Source organism: Camelus dromedarius, chromosome 8 (genome assembly GCF_036321535.1).
Source record: "Camelus dromedarius isolate mCamDro1 chromosome 8, mCamDro1.pat, whole genome shotgun sequence".
In the NCBI taxonomy this organism is placed as follows: Eukaryota; Metazoa; Chordata; class Mammalia; order Artiodactyla; family Camelidae; genus Camelus; species Camelus dromedarius.
In genome coordinates, this window is record NC_087443.1 from 6,581,583 (window position 1) to 6,601,503 (window position 19,921).

Below are 19,921 nucleotides of genomic sequence, written 5' to 3' on the forward strand. Positions count from 1 at the left end.
TCGCTGGCCTGGGAGCCGCCCACACTCACTGCCTCCGCTGCTCCTTCTAGACTCCCTTCCCCCTCACCTAGCACCTCGGATCCAGACCCGCAGCCTCGGGGGTCTGAGCCTCAGGGCCCCAGGCCCTTCTTGGTCCAGAGGGGCTGCCTGCCAGCGAAGTCGGGGAGAGGGAGTATCAGAGGTGCCTGGGTGAGCACCGGGTGCAGACGGACTCCTCCCTGCCCCACCGGGGACAGCGGCCCTGCCTCTTCCTGACGGTCAGGGTCACCACCCCCTCCAGGGGGAAGCTCTTGCAGCCCAGGCAGCAGCCCTGGTTCGGTGGGACACAGCTGTGCTCTCTGCCAAGTAGGGTGTCTAGGTCCACGAGGCCAAGGTCCTGGGCGCCGGAATCACAGGTTCCCCATGTGGGTCACTGGGAGGAAGGCGGGGCGGGAGGGTTGTGTGGAGTGAGGACCAGTCCACACAGAGGTGACCACGACTGGGAAGAAGCCCCTGCGAAGGGGACAGGGCACACTGAAGCCAGGGCCTCTTCCCTTTGCAGCCAGAACCCTCGTCACAACAGGTGTCTTCCACTGGGGAACTGTCTGCCACTGTCACTCCTCTCTGCTGCTAACCTGGCGGCGGGAACTTCATCAAGGGGGAGAGTAAAAGCGTGGTCTTAGGTGTGACCTTCAGCACTCACGATGCAGGTTGCTTACAGCCCCAAACCTCCATAGCACCCGGTGGTCACAAAACTGCTCTGTCAATATTTACTCAGTCAATTAAAAGGTGAGACGGGGGAGGGGGGCTATAGTTTACAGTAAGCACTTAGCATGCACAAGGTCCTAGGTTCAATCCCCAGTACCTCCGTTTAAAATAAACAAATCAACCTAACTACTTGTTCCCAAAAGAGAAAAACACACAGGCCCCAAAAAGGGTGAAACAAAACCAAAGGGAGCAATTTATACTAGGAATCTGCATGCTTTCCCAGAATTGACTAGCCCAGGGCTCTGGTCCAGAGTCTGGCCAAGTGCTCGGTGATGTGAGCCACAAAGGCTCATGGGAGGCGGGGTGAGGTGGGGCTACCTGCATCTCCCAGCTCTCTGTCCCTAAAGGGAGTTAAGCCGATCAGGTACCCACTCCAGCAGGTCACTTCTGGCTCCTGAGACTTCTTCTCCTGGGGCTGTGTGATGTTCGGGATCTTTCACATCTTTAAAAAAAAATTACTCTTAAAAACTGCCAAAATATAAACCCTAATGAGTACTGCCTTTTAAAATCAACCTGGAAAATAAAACCCGAATTCCAATTTTGCTTCAATTCAAAACATATTCTGAACAATGGCAACGCCTTTGGAGTCAACTTACAAGTTTGGATCTGAGTTTTTTGGGCAAGAAAAAAAAAAGCCAACATTGATTAACTATCATTGAAGATTTTTTTTTTTAAGCACCACAAATTTCGAGAAGTTCCAGACACTCCCAGCCAGGGCAGTATTAAAAAACATATGTATGTCTGCCCAGGGTGATGACTCTGAAGGAGATAACACGGCTTAAATGTAGGTGCGAGAATATGAGTAAAACTCAGCTGTGCTGTTATTCACTAGGGACCATCACAGTTACCACAAAAGTTGTATTTTATTTACACAACTTCTTACAAAGGAGCTTTTACACGCTTTAGGTAGGCTCAACGTTGAAACTGCTTTTCTTCCTGCGAAACAACTGACAAATTTTCACATTCTTGGTCCTTTCACAATTTAGTGACACTAAATCACTTTTTAGAAAATTAAGAAGCAATTTAAGCTAATGATTAGCATCTAAAAGTCAGTGAAAGTGTGAAATACCTGTAAGTAAACGCACAAAACACGAGTGCAAGGGCACCAGAGCGTGCCCCGCTGGAGAACTGCGCACGTTCTCTGTGGCCGTTTTACTCTGTGTTTGCACTGTGCTCGGCCCGACGTGGCCGCCACCAAAAATCAGACACTTCAGCGGCTGGAAATCCTGCTGTTTCGATCTGATTTTTTTCCCCCAAAGAATACAAAAGCAGTCTATGAAATGTAAAATAAACAGGAGTACTCGGGCAGGCACGTGGCGGGCCGGCTGCAGCGCGCTGGCACTTTCCCATCTCTCTCTGTGCATGGAGTGCTTCACCGAGCCACTCGGGAAGAATTTATTTTCTTGATATCAACTTGGCTCAGAATCAACGTCCCATTTTTGAATCTTCCAACCTGTCCAATCCGTCCACTTGACAAAATACTGGGAGCTGACTTCTTCTTTTTGGATTTCCTACATTTAAGTGCGAGAAAGGTGTATAATTAAGCTTATAAAGAAGGATTTCAGCACCACCATCCAGGCCACCAAGGTCTGCTCCTGCACACTCCTGGTCCTCTCCCGCGCATGGCCGCCTGCCCCACCGCGGCCCCGCTGGCCTTCCCTGAAATGTGCCAACTGCCTTCCTGCCTCAGGGCCTTTGCACTGGTTTCTTCTACGTTGAATATTATGGTACCAGATCTCTTCTGCAGGCTGTCAAAGAGAATCTTTACTCTTTACTCACTTCTCAACTCAGATGTCCCCTCCTTAGAACGACATGCCAGCCCACCCAGTGATTTTTCTCTCACAATGCCTTGATTTCAACCTCTTCACAAAACATGCCACTACCTGAACCCCCTTCTATATCTGTCTGTGTGTTTTGGTGTTTCCCTCACTGCAACCTAAGCTCCCCCAGGGCAGAAGGGAGCCTCAGTGTGATCACACCCCCTCAATGTGATCATGGCTGAACCCCCAACACCTAAGACACCTGTGTGCCCGGCACACAGCGGGCCCCCCACAGACATACACAGCCAGACCAAATGAGCGCACTCCGCCCCACGCACGCTCGCAAGCGGTCCAAGAAAAAGGTTAAGACTAAGGGAGTTGATTCTGAAGCAGTAATTCGAGGACAGAGAAGAAGGTGCTTGAACAAAAGCTAAGAAACAGGCAAAGAGCCGCAGAATCAATGTCCCATTATTCAAATGATGGTGCCCGACCTCACGTGGGACGTCAGAGCCCCACACTGTGCTGTCCCAGCAGCAGGCTCTCCCAGGAGGGGACAGAAGTCACATCATTGGAAAATCGATCTGACTTCTCCTCTAGTCACCGCGCGCCTCTGGTCTTTGACAATGGGCGACTGGAGGAGGTTCCCGACTCAGTCCTCAGGGAGTTGTCTGACGTCGGGCAATTTGCAAAAGCCCATCTTCCCTTCCAGGGCTTGATTAGGACACAGGCTGATGCCACACACAGTCAAGGCCTTACTTTCAGGGCCCGTCGACAGGCCTGTCCCAATCATCCCATCCCGGTACCTGACAGGATCACTCACCCGTCGTCTCGCCCTTTCCTCTTCTTTTTCTTGAAAATATCTGTCTCCCGGGCCTGATTTCAGAATTAAAGAAAACATACGTGTCAGTAATGGATAATGGAGACTAGGAAAAAAGGCAAGAGGGGTGACCAAAAGCCACAGAGATACCATTTATTTTCAGCATTTTTTTGAGGAGGCATGTTAAACACAGCAGACTCAAAGTTTCATCCTAAAACCCTTCCAGGAATGTGAAAGGCAATTCGGAGAAAACGGACAGTAGAAATGTCAAATCTTCCATTTTAGGTGAAAGGAAGACTACAAAATCTACTGGCCTTGTGGTTTTTCATAAACCCTTGAGTCCTGTACAACGTAAAAAGCCAAAAAATGACCAAATACAAGAAAAAGATCAGAGCAGCTCCCAGCAGCTGAACAGGAGTTTGCTATTTCAAAGCAAAACTTTCATGTAAATAAGCCAGACTAGGTGGCTGGTATTACGAAATTGACTTAAAGAGGTGGAGAGCATGGTCATTTAACTTCCGATTTGCTGTTGTCTACACTGCTTTCCAAGCACCAGGAATTCCGCTGTGGCAAACTGCAACCAGCTTTCTGCTCTGGTTAAACAGAGTACAGGAAAGGCCACCACACCCACCATTCTCTTTTCTTCTTCCTTTGCTGCCTTTTTTTCTTTGATCTGTTCCTGCAAAACCTTGTAATTCACGTAACTGTTTTTGGGAGGCTGAAATGAAAAAGGACACGTATTATCACTTTGTTATTTTGCGGAAACTCCCGGCGCCCCCTGCCCCGCCTTGCCCGGGGCTCCCCGCTGTCCTGCACCGTGTCTTGCAGGAGGCAGGAGCCCTCACCTTAGCGCCCAGCATGATGGCGCGTTCCTGCTCCAGGACTCTCTCCTTGCCTTTTCCGTAACCCGTGATCCCAAGCCGGTGCACTTCCAAACGAGCCTGCAGACACAAAGCAGAGTCACACCGGGGGCCTTCTGAAAGCTCCACAGAGGAAGTCCAGCCCCAGGAGAACTGCACGCCAAGCACTCTGATGTGTCCTCATGACCTGCAGCGTCTACGACTCGCAAGCATTCTGCCGTGGGCGGTTTCAGAGCTTTGCGGAGGTTTCCTATAAAGTTCCTTAACCTCACAACACCGTCCTCCCAAGCTTGTGGACCATGTGGCCAGCTGAAGCAAAGACTTATCTCTGCACAAATGAGTAACGAAACTAGGATTACATGCAGAGCTCTGGAGTACTTTAGGATGCACCTAAGACAAGCTATTATTCGTAAAGGCAATAATTAGAAGCACCTCTGCTGACACACCTACTCACACTTGGAGACCCGTTTCCACAGCAGCTTCAAACACAGATCTAAGTTCCTTCTTTAAAATGTTATTGTAGGGGGAGGGTATAGCTCAACTGGCAGAGCGCGTGCTTAGCATGCACAAGGTCCTGGGTTCAATCCCCAGTGGCCTCCTCCAAATAGAAAAAAATAAATAAACCTAATTACCTCCCCTTCATCGAACAGACAAACAAAAACAAAACAAAAAACCCCACAATATTGTAGAAGAGAAAACATCGCCAACACCCACTGCTGGCAGTTGAGTTACTTCCTTTTTTCGCACACGTTTTTAAGACCTAGTTACAACCACAGCACACACACACCCCTGCTTTTCTTATTTACATCATATCACAGACGCTGTGGTCACAAACTGGCGTGTTGTAAATGACTGCACAATATTCAATCAGGTAAGCATAGTGTGATTTGCTTAACCATTTCCCCGACCGCTGGACATGTGAACATACTCATTTTTGGCATTATAAAGCTGAAAAAAATTAATAATTTCAAAACACATACCTTTTCTAAGTTAAATTCTTGTATATCCACATCTTTCTCAAGGATACTAGTTTTGGTCTGAAAAGAAAAAAAATTCTTATTAAGGTCATCTGTTTCTGTTCCTACATCAATACAGGAACCAATAGAGTAATTATGTTTTTAAAAGCCTTCAAACTGGCCCAGATGCCTAAACACCAAACAATAATACGTGCTCATCACTCAAAACCCTGGGTAACAGCTAACGGAAGAAAAATAGAGAAGATAAATTCAAGGTTTTAAAGCTTAAGAAAGGACTGATAAGAAACTAAGAAAAAAGAAAAGCCAGTTAAGAGAAAGACCACTGTCTGTGTCTCATGCACTGTGTGTGGAAAATTCTGTCTGGTGGGGGATTTAGAAAAGGCTAACTATCTCAGCAGGGATTTTAGAGGGTAAAAAATCGTATTTAAATAATTCTTCCTCTTTTCTTCCCTCCCATCCAGCCATTAGAATAATGGCTAACAAACTCTTGAGCTGAAAATTTTTCAGGAACATCAGGTTTCTACAAACGGTGGCGTTTGGGTTTATAATTTCCAATAGAAAATAATGAAACTGCAAAAGTCTTCAAAATATGTGACTTTTTACATCAATATATCCCCCGGCTGTGGTTAGCAACACACAGATTTAACCAGAAGTTTGGGACGTGAAGGAAAACTGTACTGTTAAATCCGGCCGAGGACAGCGGTCACTCAGCAGCAGCCCCCAAATCTGGACGACAGGAAGCGGGCGGTCCGGCTGTGCAGGGTCCCACAAGCAGCCCCGGCCTCCGGCTCCGCAGGGCGGGGGCTGGGGGGGGGCGCGCCCTGCAGTCTGCTGCCCCGGGCTCCTCTCCACACGGGAGCTCACGCTGGCTTCCCGCGTCGCTGAGTCGTGGGTGTGTGGCTCAGCCACTGACTGTCCCCTAGACGACGGCTTCGGTCTCCAGGAGGAGCCTGCACTACCCTCTCGGGGCGGGGCTGCTGCGATGAAACGGGTCAGGCGCAACAGGTCGACGCGGGACACTGGGGGGAACAGAGGCCAGGGTTCAGAGGCTGACTGTCCTGATACCGAAGGAGTGTAAAGCAAACCAACAGGCCACCCTCCCCGATGCTAAAACTGTTGGTTGATTCATTCTTCACTGAGAATGACTTTAACCCAGAGGCTATGCTCCAAGAAGGAGAAAACAGGCTAACAATCTCAGAAGAAGGGACAGACCCTCAGAGTTCCTCCTGAAGATTCACTGAGGTCAAGAGGACTGTCGCCCTGTAAAATGCCCTGACTGTCAGCACCTTTGCTGTCCACCTCAAGGCAGACTCACGGTCTTTAAGACACCCACCTGCTGCGACTCCCTCTGTCTGGCAAAGCAGTAAAGCTGTTCTTTTCTTTGCTCCCAAAACTCTGTCTCCGACTCTCAATTTGGCTATCAGGGCACAGAGGCCAGTTTTTTGGCAACATTACTTTATCGAGATCCCTGGCTTTTGTTATGCTTGTGATTTTCTTCAGACAACCACGAATTACACAGAATCAAACGCCTTCATTAAGACACAGAGCTTCAGCGAAAAATGAAAAATTAAAAAAAAAAAAAAGACATGGGGGACACTGTGTGAAGTACTTCCATATACCTACCCTAGAAAGTCTTATTTCCTTGTTCATGACCGGAAAAAATTCTACTCTATTTTGAAGTTAGGGTATTTTTCCCAATGGCAGGCGCATGGACTGACTGCACCTGATAAACAGTAGTATCACTTTTGCAGAACAAACAGATTAAGTCTTAATGATGTCAGGATCATATCCAAATCCTCCAATACAAATTCTGTATTTAAAAAACTATATGCCTTTCACAGATCTCCAAAATCCCATGGTAACACCGACTTCCTTTTCTAAATATTTAAAAAGTTCTTCCTCTCTTTTCTTCCCTCTCACCCATCCAGTGAAGTAATGGTAATTAAGCTCCTCTGAGTGGAAATTCTTTAGGTCTCTTGCAATACTGGTGATATCAGATGCCCTAGGCAAACCTGTAGCTAGAATATCGACCAGCATGAAAAATAACAATCTAAAGAGGACTTACACACTGCAATTCCGGGCCAACTGGGTGAGGCCCAAAGCCCTGGGTCCTGGGGACAAACTGGCACATGGAGGGGAGGCACGTGGCCTCTGACATCCTGACCGTCCCGGCACGGGCCCCACAGAACAGCCAGTCCTTGCTCACAGGCCTCCGCTCAGCCTGGCTATGGGGACGCCCGGGCTGAGGGGCTGTGGAGCCCCCGGGGGCACCTGGTTGTGTTCCCAAGCCCCGTGAGAACATTTCAGCAGAACTGTGTTAGCTCTGCAGCTGTTGATGTGGTTCTGAGAAAGGCCCTGGGTTCTGATCTGAAACCATGCCCCCGGGGTGACCAGACGTGATGGCTAACAGGAATTCCTGAGCTCGTCCTGCAGGGCAACGACAGGGGACCGGCTTGTCAGAGCCCCTCTGCTGGCTCGGGACCTGCCTTCCCTGATGCAGCTCGCTCTAAGTTTTCTTGTTTTTCTTTCTCTTTTCCTCACTTTAACTTCATCCCTGCCCAGCGTCCTGCAGCCCAACTGTTTCACAGGAACTGGGAGCCAGCTCCTGCCCAGTGCAGCCTGCTCACGCAGGCTGGGATCAGCAACCCCAAAACTGGACCCGCACAGGCAGCCAATGAATGGCCTGCAGGGGTCTGAGGGCTGGAACACCTCCCTCAGACCACGCTCTGTGCCTCCACTTGTGAACCTGCAGAAGCCTGTATCCCAGATGTGCCTGCGCAGAACACCGATGGCCTCACCTAGTCCCCCACCTCCGATCAGCTCTCCCCATGCCTAAGACCACCCTGAGCATCCCAGAAAGACCCCAACCTCCTTGCCTTCAGGGAGGCGGATCTGGGACTTGTTCCCCCATCTCCTCGCTCGGCTGCCTTGTGAATAAACTTTCTCCGCTGTAAACCGCGGCGTCTTGGCGTCTGGCTTGCCGAGCATGGAGCAAGCAACCTGGTCTAGCAACAGAGCCTCCTTTACGATCAAAGCAAACACCTGGGAAAAACTCCTTGCTAGTTATTTCATGATCCTGAGTCTATTAGCAAACCCGACTGCTACCTAACTTAATTTCTATTTTTAGCTTTATTTTTCTTTTTATTGAAAAATAGTCAGTTTACAATGTTGTGTTAGTTTCTGGTATACAACATAATGTTTCAGTTAGACATATATATATATTCCCCATACTTTTTTCACTATAGTTTATTACAAGGTATTGAATGTAGTCCCCTGTGCTGTACAGTAGGACCTTGTTGTTTATTTTATATATAGTGGTGTGTATCTGTTAATCCCAAACTCCCAATTTATCCCTCCATCCCACCCCTTCCCCTCCGGCAACATGTTTGTTTTCTCTGTCTGTGAGTCTGCTTCTGTTAACAAGTATTTTTAGCCCTAAAACCACTTCAGTACGTTACTCATAATGCATCCCCTGATTTAGAAACAATCGGTGGCCCCCTGTCTTCTTCCCCCGTCCTCGCTGGGGCAGCAGGCACTACTGCCTACAGGCCACGCGGGGTCCTCCTCTACTTCCAGGCACACAGAACTGGGCTTTGCTGCCCACCTGAAGTCAGGCACGGCCACGTGACTCTGGCCGAAGAAATATGAGCAGAGGGAAGTATGGCCCTTGCACGTGGGACCTTTAGGAGCCACTCATCAAGCCCCCTCCTTCCCCAAAGCAACTAAGAACCTTCCAAATGGTGGAGCCCTTATCACCCCGGGTCCCTAGATCAGGCTGGTGTGGACCACAGCATCCTGCCCCCGCCAATCCCGACCAACACGTCACATGAAGGGGAAGAGAGTTAACTTGCCTTTAAACCACTGAGGTACAGGGACCACTTGTTATCAAACCGCCGAATCACCCACCATGAAGCCTGACTGTCCCATACATCAGAGAGAGAAATGTCTGGGGATTTTGAGAGCTTGCCTGTTAGGCAACAAGGAAGAAAGCAAGCTACAAAAAGAAGGAACAGCTGGGGAGAAAGGTGTGGGGTGAGGGGGACGCAGGCGGCCAGTCCACAGGCTCACGCAGTGAACTTTGGGACGCGCTGACTTGCTGACCAGAAGTATTTTCTCCTGTGCTGATTAGAGTTTTGATAAGATTTTTATTCTATTAGTTACACCGTCCAGTCTTAGTCTAATTAGAGAGAAGCTAAGTAAATAAACACCCTCTTTTGAAAATGCCAGCACTTCTAGGAATAGAAAGAAATTTTTTCATGTCTTATCCAACTAGACTCCTGTCTCCTGAATACTTATCTGACACTGGATCTACTGAAGAGCAGAGGGTGCAGGATAATTAAAGGGCAACGCCGAAGCCTGGAGGATTTCAGGGCAGCCCTGGGGAGCGATTTGGATCCTGCGGAGACTATGAAGGCAGTGAGAACCTGGGGCAATAACCCGGAACAATGTCTTTGTGTTGGGGAAGGTTCCCGCGCAGTGCACTTGCCACTCCAAGGGCAAAGAGGCGACCTAGCCTACGCTCCCTCTTGCTAGTGCAGACGTAAGGCGCACAGCTTTGCAGCCAGAAAGCCTGGGGTCTGCACCCGAGTTCCAGCACTTACTCCACAACCACAATCCTTTATCTGGAATCCTGAGAAAATCCAGAAGCGTCTACATTTTGGAAAGGTAATACTGGGAATATACGGAATATACTGAGTAACGTGTACCACTTCCAGCTGGGTCCAAGACCACAAGCCGTAATTAAGCACGCTCCTGTTTCTGCAGCAACACCTATGAATATTCACATCAAATGCAACCAACAAAAATAACTCCGAAGCCTCCTATCAGTTCAGGTCAGGTTTTGCTGCCAAATAAATTGGCACCAAACTTAAAAAACTAGCTAACTTGTGCTTTCCAAAGCTCTGGGGCTTTGGAATTCCAGGTATGGGACAGCGGGGTGACTGTTTAAATGCAGGCAAATAGTTGAACCTCTCTAGGCATCAATCTTTGCAAATTGAAGACGGCACAGGCACTGTGAGGATTCAATAAGACACGGAATTCATTAATGAATGGAAATAATCACTTTTAGAACACAGGAAGCACCCAGGAGATACCGGTGAAGATTTATTTAGCAATTCGTTATCTGCTCAGAAGCAGTCAGTCTACGTGGCCCCTCTGACCTATGGTACGCTATTCTGGGATTTCTACTCTGCCCTCCTCATCTCTTCTCTATGTAGGCCACAGAAGAAGCTAAGGTTCACGAGGTGGACCATCGCTCACAGTGGACAAATCACACTGACAAGACATACTCTAACGGCCAAATAATACTTAGATCATTTTAACCTGCACTGGACTCTCTTAAGAGCACAGGAATTTTCTTCCTCGTGGGCAGCCCTGCACTCATTCAAGAGTGGGTTCCTCCACTCAGTCCTCAAATCACAAGTCTGGGCCGCTCCACTTTGAACCCGGACCCCTGCAGTAAACTCCTCACTCAGCTCACCTCTGATCCACTTCGTGCCCTTGCTTACAATTCTAAGGTGGCGTCCCATGAACTTTCAACTGAAGTCCAAAGGCCCCGCCTATTGTCCCCAGAAGCTGGTGGGGGCTGGCCTCCTCTCCCGGCAGCTGTCACCAGTCTCCCCTCTGCCCTCCGCCCACCGGCCTCCCAGCTCCTCCAACACCTCGGGCCTCTCGGGGCCTCCGGGCACCTGCAGTGCGCTCCTCCCTGCCAGCACGACTCCTCTCCCTCCTTTGACAGAGCGCTACCCAAAGTCACCTCCCCGAGACTTCCCAACCACTGGCTCTGAAGGAGACTCTCCCTGTTTCTCTCTTTCCTTCAGGGCGTTTTTAACTATACTAGTAATTTAGCCAGGCTCTGCCTGACTCCACTAATGAAGGGTGCTGGGCCCACTGACGTCCTTCAAAGTCCACCGACCTCCATTCCTGGACTCTCAGACGTCTGCCTGCGATCCCTCAGCAGATACAGTGCATTCTCTACTGGGCGCGCTTGCCCTAACAAACTAATACCCTAGGCCATGCCTGATCTCACAGTAGCTCGGGCTGGCTCCTTTCAGCCCACCTTTCCACCTTCACAGTCATAAACCCCACCACCCCTTCACGGGCCCTAAACTTCTTACCTCATCTACAACCAGTCAGACTTGCCCACAAGGCGATCAGGCACCTTGTGACCCCACCTTATAAAACACAACAACCAGCCCTTGGGGCTCACACAGGCACCCCTTGCCTGTGTGGCCCCCTGGGGTCTATGGCAGCGTACCCCGAATAAACTCCTTTTCTACTCTCATATTTTATCTCTGGTAAATTCTTTTACCAACCTGACCATGCGTCACCATGTCCCCATTCAGGCCACCTCTCTGTGTCCCACAACAGACGACACACTCTGTGAGGACTGTATCTTGTTTACTGTGGGATCTTGTGGGTCTGGCAAATAGTAGGCACCCAATTATTCATGGGATAAACGAGTAAGTGGCCTCTTACCTACTATTTCTTGTCAAACTACTTACTTCTCTGGTCACAGCTTTACAAATGGGACCTGAGCAGGAAGTTCACGTATAGGTTAGATATTTGTAACGGGTAAAATATTATATAAATGGTGGCCAAGTCCCCAGATAAGTCCATTCAACAGGATTCTGGGCACCGACTTCGGAGCAGCGTGGAGGGTTTCCCCACACATCCAGCAGGCAATGTTCCCACACCAGCTGGGTGTTCCATGATTCAATTCTGACACCGTCCACAGAGACCGCATCAGATTCCACAGGTTAGGGGCTCAGTCCTGCAATACTTCAGGGGTGAAGCAAGCCCTGGCTGTTACCTGTTGTGCTTCTGACCGACCGCCTACAGACTGGAAGCGCCCATGACCCCCTCCTTGGGTTCAACAAATTTGCCAGAGTGGCTCACAGAACTCAAGAAACCCGTTTACTTCCTAGATCACCAGTTTATGATAAAAGGACGAGACTGGGATACAGCCAGACGGAAGACAGGCAGAGGGCGAGGTGTGTGGGCAGGGGCGGGGGGCTTCCACGCCCCATCCGCGCGCCACTCTCCCGGCAGCCGCACGCACTCACCAGCCTGGAAGCTCCCAAAGAGCAGGAAACTAACCAACCAATGGTCTCCCCGCTGCTAAAGCTCTTAGCTGATTCATTCTGACCTAAAAGTGTTGCAGCTTGTTTTTCTCTTTTCTCTGACAAACCCCCGTCTCTGCTTCACTTGCTCGACTATTTTTGTGCTAAACAGCCCCCAACCTTCCCATGACGCTCTCCCCTCCCTGTACATTATTTACCCAGAATAGTTTAGCCTTTAACCCAGAAGCTGTGCTCCAGGAAGGTGGTCACGGGCTGACAGCCTCCGAAGAATGAACAGACCCTCCAGAGTTTCTCCAGGACACCAGGTGGATTCATCAAGATTACGAATACAGCGCCCCAGAAAAACATCTTGATTATTGTAGCCTTTCTGCTGCGTCTGGTTTTCCTATAAAACCCTAGGATGCCAACTCCAAGATGGGTTCACCATCTCTGAGGCACTAGTCTGCTGTGACTCCCCTTTGCTGGCAAAGCAGTAAAGATGACCTTTCTTAATTCTCCCAAAACTCTGCCTCCGAGTCTCAATTTGGCTCTCGGGGTAGAAGCTGGTTTTTCAACAACACTCCCCAAACCAAACCCTGTCCTTTAAGGGTTTCAGAGGTTTCAGGACACAGGCATGATTGGTAAAATCACTGGCCACTGGTGATTGGTTTAACCTCTGGCCCTTTCCCCTCCCTAGAGGTCAGGGGGTAGGACCGTGAGTTCCAACCCTCTAATCACAAGGGTGGCTCTCCTTGTACCGGCCCTCATTGAAGGATGCTTTCCAAGTTCCTCCACTAACACAACACCTTTACCGTGCTCCTCTCTTTTGCAAGCCCAAGGGTTTTAGAAGCTCAGTGCCAGAAACAGAGACAAAGACCAAATATCTATTTCTTATTCTAAATCACCATATCACACCCCCGGAAATCTGTCTCAATACACAATGCAGTTTAATCATTATTTGCGGCACAAGCCTAAATTCTGGGAAAAGAAGGTCATTTACTCAGTACCTCTTGTGTTCTCAAGAATACTTCGAAGATGACCGACCAGCTGATTCCAGGATCCATCAATGGAGACTATCACTATTTTATCACAGATTTCTTGCTGATTCTGCGTCTGTTTGAAATGTCCTATGATGACTTGTAAGCTCGCAGAGAGCAGAGGCCACAGCATGTATATTTCCCCATGTCACACAGAGTCTTCGCACAGCACTGTATGTGGGGCCAACTGGCACCCTTCAGAGTCCAACGACCCCTACTCTTGGGCTTGCAGATGTCTGCCTGCGATCCCTGAACAGATAAAGTACATTCCTTTCTGGGCGTGTTCACCCTAACAAATTAATACCCTAGGCCGTGCCTGATCTCACGATAGCTCGGGCTGGTTTGTTTCAACTCACATCTCCACCTTATCACAGTCATACATCCCTCCACCCCTTCACGGACCCTAAACCTCTTACCTCACCTACAACCAAGCAAAGACTTGTGTACAAGCCGATCAGGCACCCTGTGACCCCACCTTATAGAAGACCCCCAACAACTGGCCTGTGGGGCTCACACGGGCACCTCTCGTCTGGTGGCCTGCTGTTGCCTATGGCAGCGTCATCTAATGAACTCCTTTACTGTTCTCCTCGTCCATCTCTGCTAAATTCATTTACCACCCATGTCACCATGTCACCAGCCCACATGTGTCCCACAACACTAAGTGACCTAGTTACTCCCCGCTGATTAGTCTTTGTCCAGCATACCTGCCATTAATAACTAGCTTTATATTAATTTGTAGTTACTTACATGTTGCAATGTCAACATTCTAAAGTCTCTTTATGGGCGAATGGGTTTTTATTGTGTCTGCATTCTGTCTCCTTAGCCAGATACATTAACGTTTTCAAAAGACACATCTGAAGAGGGGAAGAGGGGGTATAGCTCAGGGGTAGAGCGCGTGCTTAGCATGCACAAGGTCCTGGGTTCAATCAACAGTCCCTCCATTAAAAAATTATAATTTTAAATAAATAAATAAACCTAATTGCCTCCTCCCTCCCTCGGCCAAAAGACACACTGTAAAAAGGAGAAAAGGGCAGAATGCCTAGGACAGCTAATAACTTTCGCTAAGGTGAGAAGTCCAGACTGGAGAAAGAGCTGAGGGTCCTGAGAAAAGCCAACTACAACAGAAAAGGGGGCCTTTGGAGCAGGAAGAAAAGGAATTCAACAGCCTGCTGCGCGTGTTCTGTTATTAAGGGGCGGGGAGACGTGGACTCACTCAATGCCAACTGTTTTGTCCTTTCTACTAGGAAGAAGATGCTCCATTCTAGAAAGAGGGGCACGAGCGAGTCTAAGAGGAACCTGAAGACAGAGACCTTTGAGGAAACAAGGGAGGGTGCCGAGATGCTCCATGTCAGTTCGGTTCTCCCGATGCAGAACTGTGCTGCACAGCAGTGCTTTCCAACTTTCCTCAGCACGGCCCACGCAGAAAACAGGGACATCTGTCTAGCTCGCTGTGGCTCACCACGGTAACACCAGTCCCCGCAAGCTCCCTAGCCGGCCAGCTTGCGGGCTCTGGCTACAAGGGCCGAGGAAATCCAGGTCTGCTGTAACAGCTCCCAGTGCTCAGTATTTGCAGTACTGTAAGAGCTGGAAATCTGATCTAGAATCCTAAAATAAAGGTAGATAAAAGATGCTGGAGAGCTTGACAGGAAGTGCTACTTAATTTCTAGAAAAGATGTGGTAAACACTGGGCACTAGCCTGGGTTCACCTGCTCATAAAGAACCTGCAAGCCTGTCTTTGTGGTGGGTTGAACTGTGGACTCCAAAAAGATATGTCCGTGCTCTCATCCCAGGAATCTGTGAATGTGATCTTACTTGGAAAAAGTGTCCTTTAAGTGTAAGTAAGTGGAGGATCTCATGATGAGACCCATCTGAGGTTTGGGGTGGCCCTAAATCCAGGGACAGGTATCCTTGAAAGAGAAAGGTGGGAGATGTGAGACTCAGACACAGAGGGGACAAGGCCATGCAAAGACAGAGGAAGAGTTCAGACTTATGCAGCCACCAGAAGCTGGGAGAAGCAAGGAGGAATTCTTCCCTTTCAGAGGGGAGCATGGCCCAGCCAACACCACGGTTTTGGACTTCTGGCCTTCAGAACCGGAAAAGAAAAACTTACTGTACAGGAGCCCAGGGAACTAATACAATCTACTTTTCTTTTTACGAGATAAAAACTTTATAGGGCATGGGGAATTCAACAGAGATGCAGTGTCTGGGTTTTTGCAGTGAATTTGACAAAAACTTGTGAAAAAAGCCTGAATGAGCCTCCACCCTCTCTCGTGGACGGAATTCTAGTGAGACTTACAAGGTCAGTCTGAGATTGCTGCTCGGCAAAATCAAGCTGCTTTCCATCAGAATGGAAAGCACTTTTTGCCTGCTTTGTTCCACACTATATCCCAGTGTCTAGAACAGTGGCAGGAAGTAGCTGAATGATGGGGTTTTCTTGCTCTGAGCGTGAAAAGGTTAACTCCGCAGGCCTGGGTTGATCAAACCCCACACACACACCCCAGAAGGTCTTGTTTCCATGACTGGCCCTTGGCTGGCTCCTGGGAACTGAGCGCTTAGAACGCAGCCCGGTCAGAGTGTTTCTGCACAGCTAAGGCCTCAGCTACGCTCCACCAAGTGTGTCCAGATTGTTTATACTAATGGTGGGGGGGCTGGATTTATGGTGAACACCTGTTTTTCCTCTGGGATCTAGCGCTCAAGTGACTAAGGTCAGTCTGCGTGCTTACAGGAGGGACTCTCAGTCAAAACTCGGACATACAGGCTGGAGCGAGCTTCCCTGGCTGGTAACACTTCGCCGGTGCCGCATACATCACTGCTGGGGAAATTAGGCACATCCCATGTCCCTCTACTGGGAGGGGACAGCTGGCTCCTCTCAGACACTGTCCCATGCACCTCTTCCCTTTGAGGATGGATTTTACTCCGTATCCTGTGGCTGTAATGAATCGTCACGGTAGATATTCACCTGATACCACAATATCAGGGTTTATACACCGATTTCTTACCTTTGGGTTCTCATCTTGATCTGGCTTCTGTTTTCTTTTTTTATTTCTGCTGTGAAATTCCACCACTTCTACTTGCCCCTCGTTGTTCTTCAGGGGCGAGGGAGCTACCACAGCCCGAGAGGCTCCAGGTCCTGGAGGCACACCACCGGGGGTCACGGCGGGAGCACACTGCAGCTCTTCCCTGAGCTCCTGGAAGAAGCTGGAAGCGCTCCTCCTTTGGCCTCTCACCGCGGGTCCAGGTGGCAGAGCTGGCTCTGCAGCCGAGGCCACCAGGGCCCCCACGTCACTCTTCTTATTTTCTCTTTTCTTCCGGACCCTACTCTGTTTGGCCTCATCTTCTGTCTCTCCTGGGTGTTCAAACACAAAAAGGAAAAACAAGTATTTTGCATTTTGGGTATCAAGGATGTCAAATCACAGGAATGCATGTGTACCTAATGTCCCAGCCATAAACACCCAGAAATACACACAGAGGGAAAAAAAAAAACATTTTTTTTCTTCAAATATGGGTGTATTTGCACAATGTGTAGAATTCAAAATGCATCTTTTCCCGGGTAACGATATTTATATCTTGGACTCTTAGCACAATTACTTTAGTCCTCACCTTGGTCCTACTAAAAGTATCATCATGGCAATATCCCAGGAACTGGGAATCCGGACACTGCAGCCAGTGTTTCTTTTGAACACTTCCTAGGGTTACAGGAAGGTACCACAGTCTTCCTATTTCCTTTCAGTTATGAATTAAGATGAACCTAAGACAAGTGGCTTAATTTGAATGTCTTTATTTTCTACTAAATCTCTGTCCCTCTCTTTAGCTGTTCAAACTCTGACCAGTCACCTGAGAAGGTTCTGAAGACAAGAATTCTAGGCTTCATCACTCAGTGTGAATATCACAGAGCTTTCTAAATATTAGCTGATCATTTCTGTTTGCTTCTATTTGCTTAGTCTTTTATTCAATAAATACGTACAACAGTCGACTGAACTTTGACATTAGGGATACAAAAGGAGTAGATACAGCCCATGCCCTCAGAGGTCCCGGCATAATTTCCAGCCTGTGCTGACATAAACTCTATTGAGGATTTTGTAGGATAGCCCCTTCCTTTAGGACTTTTTGACATGAGAGACTAAGTCTCTGTCTTCCAATATTCCCAAAGACACAGAGATGCTCTGTCCACAGTACAAGTCAATACAAGTGCAGGGAATGCAGCTAGACAGTCTGGGGCTTTGAACCCACACACTGTAAATTACTAGCTGAGTGAACTCCAGCAAGTTTTTTAACCTCTAGTGCATATTTTTACAGTAATGGGATTTGTCTTGTAATAATGGTATTAATGACCATCTATTTCATAGAACTGTTGTGAACACTGAATGAGTACATGAAAAGCATGCATTATATGATAAATTCTCAATTTTTTTTTGCCTACTACTTTTATTCTTCAATAAGCTTAGAATTTTGTGCAGTTGTCTCCAAAATAAACTAGCAACATCATGCTACAAATTTAAGAAATATGTTTGGCCTTTAAAGGCACTAATGCCTACTGACATCTTTGGTGCATGAACAAGGGATGTCACTTTCCTGAAGCAAGTTCATCAGAGTGCGTAGGGCTGCCTCCCTACTGAAGTGCCAGGTGGCTGCCAATTTTATTGGGGGAGAGGGACAGGAGGATTAGGTTTTTTTTTTTTAAGGAAGGTACTGGGAACCCAGGACCTCATGCATGCTAAGCATGCACTCTACCACTGAGACATACCACCCCCGCCATCAATACTTAAGGGTAAGCTTTCTTAATTCTCCTCTTCCCCAATCAAGATAAAGGGCGTAAGGCATATTAAGTTGGTCAACCTATGGATAAAAGGTCGTGGAAAGCTTCATGTAAAAACGTTCTCTGGAGTCCTTGGCAGGGGACACACTGAAGGATGAGGCCCCAACGAGACAAGGTGGCCCCAATGCCACAGGGTCGGATGGGTCTGGGGACTGGCGTGGGGAAAGGGAACTTTTCAAAGGTTCGGAATGAGTGAAAAGGGGTTGCTGTACCTTTCGAGAGCCCGAGGCCCCGCGTACACCTCCCCATTAAGTCTGAAAGCCTTGGTGCTTCTGACAAGGAAGCAGGCTGGTTCCCACATTCAGGGACGAGTTAGGAGGTTTGATTCATGAAGAGAAACATAACAGAGTCCAGTCGTGGGGAAGAGAGAAGGGTGATCTCAGACGGGAGTGTGTGCCGGACCCAGTGTCGGAACCAGGTCGGACGAGCGGAGGGGTGCTCGACGTTCAAGAACCTTTAGCCTGAGGGCGGAGGCCGGCCCAGTTCGGGGCGCACGGCGGACCCTCGGTTCCTCACGTCTGCTCTGCACGTGGGCGCCGAGGCCCTGCACTCACCAAAGTCGTAGAGGTTCTGGAGCAGATCGTCCAGAAGGGTCTGAGAAGCGGGCAGCGCGGAGGAGGCGGGCCCCGGCTCCTGCGCCATCGTGGGGCCGGCCGCGAGCCCGGCGGGACGGCGGCCGCGCGGCGCCCCGCTTCCGGGTTCCGACGGGCCGCGCGTGCGCCGCAGGTCCCCGCGCGGCTTCCGTCCCGGGCAAGATGGCGGCGCCCGAGGTCCGGCGGAGCGGCCGCAGAGGGTGCTGCCGCCCTAGGCGAGGTCGGGCCGCCCCGCGCGGAAGAACCGCCCCCAGCAGCAGCACCACCGCCACCGCTTAGCGAAGAATGCCAGGCCACGCCCGGGGCCGTAGCCGCAGCATGGATTCTTCCAGTTCATCCAACTCTTGTTTTTCCGTCGGCTCCACCAGTCCCGGCTCCGTCGTGCTCCTCTACTCGGTAGGCGCCCAGGGGAGCGAGGCCCGCGAGAGAGGACCCCCTTCTCCCGGTCCCGGCTTCCTTCAAGCTACGACCCCTGGCCCGACAGAGTGGGTCCCGAGGCCCCCCAGGAGGGGTTGGGTGGTTGACTTGGTTTCCAAGGCAACGGTGTATCTCCGTGTGCGTGAATGAATGTCTGGATGCTTTTAGAAGTTTCCACTGATGACGGTTTCCCCGCTTCCTTTCGGCTCGTCCCTTCCCTTTCCCACCACCAGACCCTGGGCCTTTAGAAAGCCCCTGACGTTGAAATGAGAAGGGAGAGTGGGGCTCTCCGTCTTTAGCGACGGCGAGTCGGGCTACGTTTTGGGCAAACCTGAGAACCTGCGGGTCTGAATCAGCCTGAAATAATCCAGTGGCTCTCCACCCCGCTCTTTTGCCCCCGTGATAATCCCGGGAGAGAGTGTATTTGGCTTGTATGTGAGCATAGAGTTTTTAAGACGTTATGTTTTTCATCTAGGAAGATTTGGGACTTCTGGAAATTTTTATTGTACGTTTTGTCTTTCATCCACCGTTGTACTTTTTTCCACAAGTCATTTTGGAAGACAACCAATGCCACCCAGCCTCTACAATTTGCCCTTTCAACCCACACCCCAATCCGCTCTCCGGGTTTTAATTGGTCTTTTTTGCCGACGGAATACTAGTTACAATTTTCCTGAAGAAATTATGAAGTGGAAGTCTTGTAGCTCTCAGGGTTGCACAACCCTGAGGCAGCAGACTTTTTTTAAACCACTAAATTAATTTTTATCTACCTTAGGAGGAAATAAGAGAATGCATGTTACCATGGCCTGGCTTAAATATAATGTCAATTTATGGAGGAA

General features: G+C 49.3%; 2 protein-coding genes across 2 annotated transcripts in view; one reads left to right on the plus strand and one right to left on the minus strand.

The window, feature by feature from the left end:
* Positions 1-1,591: 1,591 nt before the first annotated feature.
* Positions 1,592-18,766, minus strand: C8H1orf131 (chromosome 8 C1orf131 homolog). The gene is made up of 7 exons (XM_010995419.3): positions 18,630-18,766; positions 16,259-16,605; positions 5,165-5,221; positions 4,170-4,265; positions 3,956-4,042; positions 3,328-3,380; positions 1,592-2,258 (listed from the first exon to the last, which is right to left on the minus strand). Exons 1-7 carry the CDS (start codon positions 18,715-18,717, stop codon positions 2,120-2,122), a joined length of 867 nt encoding a protein of 288 aa, XP_010993721.1. The 5' UTR covers positions 18,718-18,766; the 3' UTR covers positions 1,592-2,119.
* Positions 18,767-18,808: 42 nt separating this feature from the next.
* The window catches only part of GNPAT (glyceronephosphate O-acyltransferase), a 29,497-nt gene continuing 28,384 nt past the window's right edge, over positions 18,809-19,921 (plus strand). The window contains exon 1 of the mRNA XM_010995420.3: positions 18,809-19,064. Coding sequence (XP_010993722.2) covers positions 18,954-19,064 — 111 coding nt within the window. The 5' untranslated portion in view covers positions 18,809-18,953. The remainder of the gene's footprint in view (positions 19,065-19,921) is intronic.